Source organism: Acipenser ruthenus, chromosome 19 (assembly GCF_902713425.1).
Source record: "Acipenser ruthenus chromosome 19, fAciRut3.2 maternal haplotype, whole genome shotgun sequence".
In the NCBI taxonomy this organism is placed as follows: Eukaryota; Metazoa; Chordata; class Actinopteri; order Acipenseriformes; family Acipenseridae; genus Acipenser; species Acipenser ruthenus.
Window position 1 is genome coordinate 14669034 of NC_081207.1, and position 12781 is coordinate 14681814.

A 12781-nucleotide genomic window follows, 5' to 3' on the forward strand; every position below is an offset into this window, starting at 1 on the left:
ATATCTGAGATACACGTTACTAATATCTGAGAGACACGTTACTAATATCTGAGAGACACGTTACTAATATCTGAGAGACACGTTACTAATATCTGAGAGACACGTTACTAATATCTGAGATCCACGTTACTAATATCTGAGATACACGTTACTAATATCTGAGATCCACGTTACTAATATCTGAGATACACGTTACTAATATCTGAGATACACGTTACTAATCTCTGAGAGACACTTTACTAATCTCTGAGAGACACTTTACTTATCTCACTTTACTGACTTTACTCACTTTAAATATACAGTATTTAATATTAGATATGTTGAATAATACTTCTCCATTTCCATATAAAGAAGTCAATCTTTGTAGATGAATACTGCAGCTCTTTGGATCTGAAGTCCCAATGAAGACAGTACTTTGTTGTACGCATTGTATTGCGTAGGCTTGCAATAAACAAATAGTTCCTTTCAAATGGAGATTAGCTTGTTCTCCAAGTCTTGCATCATTATAGTTGTTGGAATTCTCTCTGGATCTTCCAAAACATAACTGCTGGCTTTGCTTCAGTTTGTTTTGTTAGTGACATAAAACAAAGACCCGCTTTCCGATTAATGCAGTATCCCGTTATCTGGTTCAGTCTCTCGTAGGACGGAAGGCAGGGCCCTTCCTTAGAAGATGATTTTAGTCATTACTCAGAACATTGGTTCTTTCATGAATTCGACCACTTATGCTCCCATGACTTAAGTAACTTTCTTCAGAACAGTTCAGCTTCCATTTATTTCCTCCGAACTCCAAAACCCTTCCTCTCAGCATGACTTTCTTTCTCTTGCCTGGAGCGCTGTTCCTTCTACGGGGAACTTGCTTAGTGTGGGATGCGCTGCGTTTAGGAAGCTCTTGGTTTGAGGAGCGCACTCTCTTGCCTGGAGTCCTGTTTGAAAGTCACGCTGGTGCTTTTTGTTGACCTGATTTCCACCCTATGATTGGTTAGTTTGGTTGTTTTGGGCTGTGCCAGAGTCCATGTGGGGTGTTTCTCATTGGTTGTTCTCGTTCAGAGACAGGCCATTGTTCTCAATTGGTCCGTGGTTTCGACCCCTGTCGGATGTATTTATGAGGGGTACTGTTCTTTGTCCGAGGTGTCAAAGCACCCAAAACTGTCTGGCGTGCCTTCTGCAAGATACTGCTGGCGCCTAAATGATTCATCCAATGATAAGAAAAGATAAAACACTTGTCCAGCAGTTAGTTCGCAACTCTTTCTAAAAGCATTCTTTGTCAGTGGGGGAGTTTGTGAGCAGAGACCAAGTAGATACAGAGAATGGCTTAAGGTCCCGCTCTGAATATTTCAATTATGTTACTTTCATACACAGAATGATATTGTGACCCACTCTGACGCTACATACGTACGACCGCCTCCACCAGTGGAGGACGGTAAGAAATAGGCATTACTAATAGGAATCCACATGAGGTCTTCATGTTTGAATATTCTTCAAAATTTAAACACATATTCAAATTGTCTTTAAATTATATATAAGTGTAATTTGTACCATATTACAGTAAAATAAATGATTGTATCCCATCTAATCACTTGTCAAAGAAGGGAGAGTTAAACACTCTTCTGTACAGTAGAACATTCCTGGTTTTACTACGAGTTTAATAAGACACCCTGTGGCTAATCAAGCTCATCGTAAAACCTGGGACTGGTGAAACTGCTGTGCAAAAGGAGTCATGTCCATCCCTGTAGAATGCAGTGGTTTTTTTAAAAACTTTTTGATCCAGTCTCTTTTAAATTGTGTTATATGAATGAATATGAATATGGGCATTTTAGCCATTTAATAAATTTCAAGCACTGTATGTTCAAATACTTGAATATTTACCCCTCTCCTAATTTATATAATGTGATCTGAGTGTGTGTGTATGCGCCTCTGCATTAGTGCTGCACAAACTGATTATTTGAGCTCTCAACAGAAATCAGGTGGTGACAATAGGGTGAAACGGATTTACAATTCACATTAAAACAAGTAAAGAAGCAGCTACTTTTCTCAGACTGTGGAGAACAGCAATCCACACAAACCCAAGCAGCTGTTTCTTCACTTGTTTTCATGTGAAACGTAAATCAGCCCGATCAACAGCAGTGACCCTTGCCTGCGGAGAGCTCAATCCGGACAGTCTCAGGTGCGTGCAGCTCTACTCTGGGCTGCTGGAATGGCTGTGGGTTGTAGTCTGTGGTGTTCTCTGACGGATCCATGCCCCCTGCAGATCTGAAGGGCGAGATCGATGGGCTGGCCACGGAGTACACAGCCAACGCGCGCACGCTGTCCTCCGAGCAGAAGCTCTCCCTTCTGCGGCAGATCCAGGAGTCCTACACCAAGTGCAAGGAGTTCGGAGACGACAAGGTGCAGCTCGCCATGCAGACCTACGAGATGGTGAGAGGAACCTGAGAGCAGGACAGCACTGCTGGGATGAAAATGAGACTCCCAGTGCACAGCAGTGTAAGCCATTCCTGGTTTTACTAGGAGTTTAGTAAGACACACTTGAGCTTGTTAGCTTTACACACTGTGGATAATCAAGCTCATAGTGAAAATTGGAATGGGTGAAGCTGCTGTGCAATAGGAGTCTTATTTCCATCCCAGTATTCTGTATTAAGGTCACCGTCAGCAGTCACATTCTATCTTTTTTCTTTTTGTTTTTCTGTGTCTGCTTACTTTGTTAAAATAAGTAATTTTCCAATGCCCAATTTAATTCTCTTTCTGTCTGTGTCTGCCTGTCCGTCAGGTTGATAAGCACATCCGGCGGCTGGACACAGACCTGGCTCGGTTCGAAGCCGATCTGAAGGAGAAGCAGATTGAATCCACGGACTATGACTCCTCATCCAGCAAGGGCAAGAAGAGTGAGAGTGAGAGTGAGATAGCGAGAGAGAGAGAGAGACACACACACACACACACACACACACACAGACTACGACTCCTCATCCAGCAAGGGGAGAGAGAGAGAGAGAGAGAGACACACACACACACACACACACACACACACACACACACACAGACTACGACTCCTCATCCAGCAAGGAGAGAGACAGACACACACACGCACACAGATTACGACTCCTCATCCAACAAGGGCAAGGAGAGAGACACATACTGCATTCTTATCTATTAGCCAACTTGATTTCATTTCTGCTAAGTTTTAATTCAGATTTATTCAGACAGACCCTATGTATAAGTAATTAACACAGCCCTCTAGATTCATGAGTACCAAACTATATTTAAATTAAAAAACAATCCAAAACAAGAAATATTCCTTTAGATTACTCCTGACTTAAGCTCAATTAATTGGGGCATTTTTGCTACCATGATCACCGGACATTATTGCCCCACTGTAACCCACTGCAGACATTCACACCATCACAGGGCAGCAGTGTGGAGTAGTGGTTACCGGAGGGTTGTGGGTTCAATCCCTGGTGGGGGACACTGTTGCTGTACCCTTGAGCTAGGTATTTTACCTAGATTGCTCCAGTAAAACCCCAACTGTATAAATGGGTAATTGTATGTAAAATAATAATTTGATATCTGTATAATGTGAAATAATGTGAAATCTTGTACCAATTGTAAGTCGCCCTGATAAGGTCGTCTGCTAAGAAATAAATAATGATAATAATAATAATCACACATTCACAGAGTCCGATCAGACCAAGCAAACAGCATTTTGGCTCCAATATAGTGTTAGAATCCAGTGGTTTGTTGCATAAAATGCCTTTGATATTAAGTTTAACACTAAAATAAATGTTTTCCCTGATCTGGGGTATTGACTGAAGTGGGTTTGATTGCTTTCTGGGCTGCCCTTAAACTCAAGCAATGGGAAAGCGAAAGAGGTAATGAAGTATTGTGAAGTGGTAGATGATGTGAAGTATTGCTTTAACGGCCTGTGTATCTCTTTGTTTCTTATCTCACTGTGTCTCAGCAGGAAAGAAAGCCTCTGAGCTGCAGCACGTCAAGTACAGCTCTGAGCTGGTGATGTCAGCGACGCCCGGTTAGTGCAGCTCCAGCGCGACACAGAAACACATCCAACACAAGGAGAAAATATCACACAGAAACACATCCAACACAAGGAGAAAATATCACACAGAAACACATCCAACACAAGGAGAAAATATCACACAGAAACACATCCAACACAAGGAGAAAATATCACACAGAAACACATCCAACACAAGGAGAAAATATCACACAGAAACACATCCAACACAAGGAGAAAATATCACACAGAAACACATCCAACACAAGGAGAAAATATCACACAGAAACACATCCAACACAAGGAGAAAATATCACACAGAAACACATCCAACACAAGGAGAAAATATCACACAGAAACACATCCAACACAAGGAGAAAATATCACACAGAAACACATCTCTGACTCAGGAGGGGCGAAGACGAACACACGCTGTCCTCCGAAGCGTGCACATACACACTTTCACACGCAGACATGCACTTGTGCACACACACACAAGCATACACATGCACGCTCACACACTCTAATACAGACACACACACACTCACTCCAACATACGCAAACGAACACACAGCACACACAAACGAATAGACACACTCACACACACACAAATTAACACAGACACATGCTAACTAACACATTAACACACGCACACACTATTACAAACAAGTGTACAAACATACACTGAGTCGTGCATGTTGACTTTAGTATCTTAGTGAGGACATTGCATTCTCCCATTAAATAACACCTCTCTCTCCCTCTCAGCAGAGGTCAGGGGTCAGAAAGATAAGAAGGTCGCCCGCACCAGGTCAAAGGTGAAGAATTCGGACGATGACAGCAGTCCTAAGAATGGACAGAAAAAACTAAAACTGCACTCGTGAGTACAGAGCTGTCCATACAAAACATCTAGAGTGGAGATGCAGCCCTTAAAGAAGCACTGACCATCTTTCAAGTCTGATCTCTGATCTCCTATTAGCTGTATTAACATGATCACATATCCCCCTTTTTAAAGGAGTGCTAACTATCTTTCAAATCCAATCTTTTGCCTCGTAACTTTATTAACATTAACACTGCCCACTTTTTAAAGGAATGCATATTAACAGTTTATGATCAATTTCCTCACCTCTTATTAGCTTTACTAGCCAAGGACAGCTTTAGTAAGTAACACCAGTGTAAAATTAATGTCCTACCTCCTATCACTAGCAATGGAATGCTAACCAAGGCTTCTTTAAGATCCATTTCAGGAATGGAAATAAGACTCCTATTGCATTGCAGTTTCACCCATTCCAGGCTTTACTACAAGCTTGATTTGCCCAGTGTGTCAGCAACAAGTTCAGCTTCTTATTAAACTCATTGTATTATAATTAATTATTATTTATTTACTCTGCAGATGCCTTTATCCAATGTGACTTACAGGTGTCACAGGTCAGTACAGGGTTACAATGCAAGCTGAATATTTAAATATTGTTTAGTTTACAGTAAGTGCAATAATATTACTAGAGTACAATGTGAACTAGGATTAAAACAAGTTAAATCTACATTGACAAAACTGTGAAAGGATTAGCTGTGGATCCAGTAACGTGGTGCTTAGGTCAGGCAAGTCCAGTGTAAAACCAGCAATTGCTCAAACTGCTCTACACAGTCTCATTTCCATCCCTGTATTTTGCATTAAGGTTATGAACTTTTGGTTATAAACCTGACCGATCACTTCATTAATCTCCTCCCCCAGGACGGAGTATAGTGCCCCCGCTGTTACCTTTGGGAACGTGCACCCCTCTGATGTGCTGGACATGCCGGTGGACCCCAATGAACCCACATACTGCCTGTGTCACCAGGTCTCATATGGGGAAATGATCGGCTGTGACAACCCTGACGTGAGTGTGGGGGGCAGGGGTAGAGGGAGAGGGAGAGAGGGGGTACTGGAGGGTAGATGGTTACAACGGGGAAAAGAGTACAAGTGAGGAAGAGAAAGGGATGCAGGGGAGGAGGGGTACAGGGGATGGAGCATGTGAAAATACAGATAGTGCTCCCTCGCTATAAGGCTCTCGGTTATAACACGCCTCGGATAGAACGCTCCTACAGCATGTCCCCCAATTCCCTATACTGTTATACTACTACTACTAATAATAATAATAATAATAATAATAATAATAATAATAATAATAATAATAATAATATTTATTTCTTAGCAGACGCCCTTACCCAGAGCGACTTACAGTAAATACATATCAAGAATTACAGTGCAATTAAGAGCAAGATACAAAATACGACTTCAGTCCTATACTAGTGATTCATGCAATATTTCTACAGTAAATACAGTACCGGTGTTCAAACTGTACACAAGTTCTCAGTCTAACTTCCGTTTCTGTCTCTCCCTTTGTGATACAGTATCTGAACTGGAGAAAAGCTGCGCTGGCACTTTATAACACAGACATCTTATTCAGCATTCATTCTATAACTAAATAAATATTAGGTCTATTACGTGGTTATCTTTCCTAATTTATTTACTTTTTTGCTGCGAGAGGAGCTGCAGCTTTTACTGGGAGACGAGACACTTCTGCTACGCTTCAGCCCCGCTCCGGCAGCTGAACCTGGGGCGAGCCCATTCCCTCTTCCTTTCTCCCAACCAGCTCTCCTTCTCGCACTTGGTTTGCTTGTCTGTTGCTTCAAACTGAACTCCCAACCGCCGTTTAACCAGGCTATTTATAGTTTAAAAACGGCTCATTAAAATGATCCACGAGTGGGAATGCTAGTTTTTTTTTAAAAAAAATATAGCATTGATTACATGGTGCTTTATGCACGGTTAATTCACAGAAAGTTCAATTTTTGTTTCACTATATGTGCATTATAGAGAGGGAGTTATTTTATTTTAGATGTGTGTTATGTGTCCCACGACTCCCCCACCCCCTCTCCCGTTATAACGCTCATATTGTGTGTCCCCCGAGACCCGCGTTATAGCGAGGGAGTACTGTATTGTAATTAAAGTCGGGGAGTAAGAGGACACAGGAGATGGAAGAGAGAAGGAAAGAGAGAGGGAGCCAGTGTCCTATCCTGATGTCTTGTTATTGGTGTCTTGGGGTCTGTCTTGTGAATTTGCAGTGCTCCATCGAGTGGTTTCATTTCGCCTGCGTCGGACTCACGACTAAACCGCGAGGAAAGTGGTGAGTAGAAACTTCACACTGCTGGGAATAAGACTTCTATTGCATACAGTTTCACCCATTCCAGGTTTTACTACAAGCTTGATTAGCCACAGTGTATAGGCAACAAGCTCGTCTGTGTCTTATTAATCTCATAGTAAAACTAGGAATGGATCAAACTGCTATGCAGTGGGAGTCTTATTGCCATCCCTGTATATACAGTGCCTATAGTAAGTATTCACCACCCTTGGACGTTTTCACAGTTTGTTGTGTTACAACCTGAAATTTTGATGCATTTAAATAGGATTTTTTTCCCTTTGATTACCTACTCAACAATTTAAATGTGTGAAAAAATGGGGGGGGGGGGGGGTGAAAAAACAAATCAAGTAAAAATAAAAACCTGTAAAGTTAATTAAGTATTCACTCCCTTTGCTATGACACTCCTAAATAAGCTCAGGTGCAACCAATTGCCTTCAGAATTCACACAATAAGTTAAATGGAGTCCCTCTGTGTGCAATAAAAGTGGTTTACATGATTTCAGATTAAATACACCTGTCTCTCTAAGGTCCCACAGTTGGGTAATGCATTCAAAGCAAAGATACTACCATGATGACCAAGGAGCTTTCAGAACAACTCCGGGATAAAGTTGTGGAAAGGCACAGATCGGGAGGGGAATAAAAAGATTTCAAAGGCATTAAATATCCCTTGGAGCACAGTCAAGTCGATCATTAAGAAGTGGAAGGTATATGGGACCACCCTGAATCTGCTCAGAGCAGGCCGTTTTCCCAAACTGAGCAGCAGGGTAAGAAGAGCATTAGTGAGAGAAGCCAGCAAGAGGCCAGTGACAACTCTGAAAGACCTACAGCGTTCCATGGCTGAGATGGAAGAAACGGTCCATTTGACAAATCCTGGCCTGTATGGACGAGTGGCAAGAAGGAAGCCATTTCTGAAAAAAGTCCATGTAAAATCCCGCTTGGAATTTGCAAAAAGGCATGTGGGAGACTGAAAAGATGTGGCAAAAGATTCTGTGGTCCGATGAAACAAAAATTGAACTATTTGGCCTAAATGCAAAGCGTTATGTCTGGCACAAACCCAACACAGCACATCACCCAGGTAACACCATCCCTACTGTGAAGCATGGTGGTGGCAGCATCATGCTATGGGGATGCTTTTCATCGGCAGGGACTGGGAATCTTGTCAGGGTAGAGGCAAACTGGATGGAGATAAATACAGGCAAATCCTTGCGGAAAACCTGCTTCAGTCTGCAAAAGACCTAATACTGGGACGGAGATTCACCTTTCAGCAGGACAATGACCCCAAGTACACAGCCAAAGCGACACTGGAGTGGCTTAAAAACAAGGAGGCTGTGTGGTCCAGTGGTTAAAGAAAAGGGCTTGTAACCAGGAAGTCCCCGGTTCAAATCCCACCTCAGCCACTGACTCATTGTGTGACCCTGAGCAAGTCTCTTAACCTCCTTGTGCTCCGTCTTTCGGGTGAGACGTAGCTGTAAGTGACTCTGCAGCTGATGCATAGTTCACACACCCTAGTCTCTGTAAGTCGCCTTGGATAAAGGCGTCTGCTGAATAAACAAATAATACAAGAAAGTGAATGTCCTAGAGTGGCCCAGTCAAAATCTGGACTTGAATCCGATTGAGAATCTGTGGCAAGACCTGAAGATTGCTGTCCACCAACGATCCCCATCCAACTTGACAGAGCTTGAACAATTTTGCCAAGAAGAATGGGCGAATAGTGCATGATCCAGAGTATTGACTCGGGGGGTGAATTCTTATCTAACCAAGTGTAGCAGGGCGATTGCCCTGCATGTGTGTAAATTAGTGTGGGTATAATTTGTATGGGGAAATGGGTTTATTGTGTGTCGTTTTGGAGTTGATTTGTGTGATTACATTATTGTTTACAGACGGGCTCTCGATTGAAACTTGTTACCTGCTAGGCTTGGTTGAGGGGAAGGGCAGCGAATGATTGGCTGTGCTGGACCTCAATCAGCAGGTGGGCGGGTCTTGACCGAGTGTCCGTCAGTTTAAAAACATCCGTGGGAGATGGCTCGGGGCGACTGCAACGCCATGCCAGAGGGGAGCGGCGTATACTCGGGAGGAGAGGGTCTGCTCTGCAGGATCGACAGCTACGCAACCCTGAGACTGCAAGCGGTGCTTGTGAAGGCAGTGCCCAGCCAAGGCCGTATGAAGCAGCAGGAGTCATTGTATGAATACTGGCTCATCAGTAGGTTAGTTTAGGGGATAGTAATCCCATGTGATGTATAGCGAGGGTTACGTAGTGGAGCGGGACGCCTCGTTTATAAGGCTAGTGCTCGCCCTCTGGGGCACCTTTTATTTGTAGTTTTTGTACTGTGTTTTATTTTGCCTTTTGTACAGCTTGCTGTATGTGTCCTCTGTGCGTTACCATGGCTGGTAATGTCACATGACCATCTTTATTTACGTTCTGTTTTGTTAATAAATCCTGCGCACCGGTGCCGGCGTTTCAACTCCACCCCCAGTTGTCTCTCTGTGTTGCTTAAACAGCGGCTACCCACACATGTGACGTGAGACCCTGTCACACCGACATTACAGTTTTTTTTTTTTTTTTTCTTTCATTAACTGTTGTTTCACAATATAAAAATTCTCTTGTCTCTTCAAAGTGTTGAGTAGGTTGTGTAAATCAAAGGAAAAAAAATGCCATTTAAATGCATCAAGATTTCAGGGTGTAACACAACATACTGAAAACGTCCAAGGGGGGTGAATACTTACTATAGGCACTGTATTAAACTGAATCTAACAGTAAGCTTTGCTACCTGCAACAGACAAGTTATTCTGAATGGAACAGTACCCTTCACTGATACCTAATATGGCTGTATGTATCAATGTTACTATCATTGAATGTGTTTTTATAAATATATCATTATACAAATGAAAAAATATGAATTACGATAAAAGTAGGAATATACCAAGAACAATAAAATATATAAACTGAACCAAGCTTACTAAAATCTTTCTTTCTTTATTTCTTTTTCTTTCTTTCTTTGTTCCTTTTTCATTTAGGTACTGCCCTCGATGCACACAAGACAGAAAGAAGAAGTGAGCAGTTTGAGAAGCAGTCAGTCCTCACCATGAACACAAATATTTGTTTTGTTATTTTGTTTTTGAGGCGGGTGGCCCCCTGTAATGCATTCAAATTGAAACTACCACACTGCAACGGAAAACTAGTTCAAAAGAGCAACAAAATAGTGTAGCAGTGATTCAAACTAGTCTTATTAGCATCAAACTAGACTAGACTGCACTGGAATTACATTGTAACTGCATTTGAGATCACTATAGCACCTTTTAGACCAGTTTTCCTCTTAATTTAAGCTGCGTTTGTTTTGGTATTATTTCATAGTAAACCCCTGACAGCATTAATCTAAAAATCTGACTCATAACATTTTCCATGATAGCTAGCATTTTACTTTCTGAGTAAAACTGCAGAGCTATTTTTTCTTGTGAGCGGGATAGTTTGTTACCAAATCATGATATAAAATGTTTTTTGTTAATTAAATAATCCCCTAACTTTTGACCGGCCGTGCACTTCCACCTGCTCACTATTTTTGTGTCAGTGTGCAGTTTTTAGCAAAACTTTTTTTTTTTTTTTATTAATTTTTTAACATTTCAAATGTGGTACTGTACTGGTTTTAAAGAGAACTCCCAGTTTGTATCATTCATCTTTTTACTTTCAGGTAGACTTTCCTTTTTGATTTGTGAAATTGTCCCCACCTCCTCAGTGCCTTCTTTCTTGTCAGTAACCAATCATCTGTTTCCTCTCATGACTGACATGCTTTGCAACCAGCCAGTAACACGATATGACCCCTAAGACACTGCTGAGGTGAAATGAAGTGCATCTTAGGCCAGGGGTTACCAAGCGAATGCAAAAAGACCAATGGAGATTACTTTTTTTTTTTTTTTTTTTACAGTACAACAGGCTTAAAAGTGTTTTTCAGTTGTCATATTTTCTAAGAAGTGCTAATGGTGGGCCACAGTGCCTACTGCAGCTGAACAGGTGGGCCTCAGGTAAAGAAAAAATGTGATCCTCTGTCATGGACCATCTGAAAGCAAGGCATGCAAACTGGTAACTTTCTTCAACCTATTTTCTTCTACAAGTGAAAATGCAAGTTTGCTGTAATGTGCTTCTTTAAAAACTGCATTACAGAGACCCACACACTGACTGGAGGCAAGCGCAGCACAGGAAACATTTAGGGAACTGTTTCATCAGCCACAGAGCCTTTTCATTATTATTATTATTATTATTATTATTATTATTATTATTATTATTATTATTTTTAAACTGAAAGGTATTGAAGTTGGACATTCTCTGAATAGTAGAGCAACAAAGTCTGCCCAGCAGATTCCATTCACAAAAAACTCAAAGAAAAACCCCAGCTTTTTATTATTTGTTTCCCCGAGTTGAATGGAATTGTATTAAGTCAGTTCAGGGCATGGAACTCATGAAATTCTCTTTTAAACAGTTAATTAAATGGGTGTCATCTCTAGGGTGTAATAATACCCCAATGGTACTATACATGTGATGGGCCTTCACATATAAAATGAAAGTGAATTTTATATAATGCATAATAAGATCTAATAATAATTTAACAGCTAACTTATGTTAAAAAAACTAAAATGAAACGAGACAGGGAGTGTATGTATTCATACCAGCTATACAGCACACTTATTTATTAAAGAATCACTTGGTGAACTGCAATGAGTCTTGTATCACGATACATGTAATACCTGTATTACAGTACGATATATCATGTACAGAAAGCATCCTGATGCATCTATATGCGATGAATCATTACACTTAGTTATTCACTTCAAGCATTGGTTTACAGGGTATCTTTCTGATACAGTCCTTTATTAAACTTACAAACCAATACTCTAAATACAATTCAAGCAGCCTTTGGTTCCATTAAATCCTGATTAAAGTATTTGGAAACCTGTGTAATATCCTATTTAAAGACAAGTGGAGTGTCTTTCACTTTCACTGGGGTGCAAATCATGTTATCCTGCCATTGTAACAGGACACAATAGTTTGGATGAAAAAACGGCACAAAGGCTCCCAGATGCACAGCACAGCCTGCTGCTAAGTGACCGATGTGATTTATTTCACTATATTTCTATTGTTTCTTGTGTTGTTACTTGTGGCCGTTATCTTTATTAACGGGATGTCTGGTGCTTAAACATTTCATCTGTTACTGTATCATATTAGGAAGAGAGCACTTTGTATAAAAACAAAAAAAAAAACATGTAAAAATGAAAACAAGATTTGTATAACTTGACAGCATTAAGCAAGAATAAACATCAGAAAATGAATTGTCTTTATTTTTCTGTACATTCAAACACAGTGTTATTGAAGTGAAACTAGAAAGAGAAAAGGAGGCTTTTATACTCTCTCAACAGCCTACCTTTGCTGTGTGCCAGTGGAGCAGAGCAACATACCATATTTTACACACCGTACATTAGGAAGTGGAGAACATGACTGATTTATTTTCAGAAACAATGCAGTTAGCCTCATGTTTCTGCTGGAGCAGTTTTAATTCCAGTAAACGTGGTGGTAAAGCGGTCAATGTTCGTCTCACACAAAACAATTTACTTAT

The 12781-nt window shown here is 40.9% G+C and overlaps 1 protein-coding gene across 13 annotated transcripts in view; it reads left to right on the plus strand.

Annotated features, from left to right (window-relative positions):
* The window catches only part of LOC117424608 (inhibitor of growth protein 4-like), a 28623-nt gene extending 16126 nt beyond the window's left edge, over nucleotides 1-12497 (plus strand). For 2 of the 13 annotated variants that reach the window (XM_058992527.1, XM_058992541.1), the window contains 7 exons: nucleotides 2249-2415; nucleotides 2765-2891; nucleotides 3950-4018; nucleotides 4769-4880; nucleotides 5733-5877; nucleotides 7103-7164; nucleotides 10194-12497. In XM_058992527.1, the coding sequence (XP_058848510.1) occupies nucleotides 2249-2415; nucleotides 2765-2891; nucleotides 3950-4018; nucleotides 4769-4880; nucleotides 5733-5877; nucleotides 7103-7164; nucleotides 10194-10233 (722 nt within the window). In that variant the 3' untranslated portion in view covers nucleotides 10234-12497. The remainder of the gene's footprint in view (nucleotides 1-2248; nucleotides 2416-2764; nucleotides 2892-3949; nucleotides 4019-4768; nucleotides 4881-5732; nucleotides 5878-7102; nucleotides 7165-10193) is intronic. The other 11 variants (XM_058992529.1, XM_058992528.1, XM_058992532.1 and 8 more) reach the window with 11 other exon arrangements.
* Nucleotides 12498-12781: the final 284 nt, after the last annotated feature.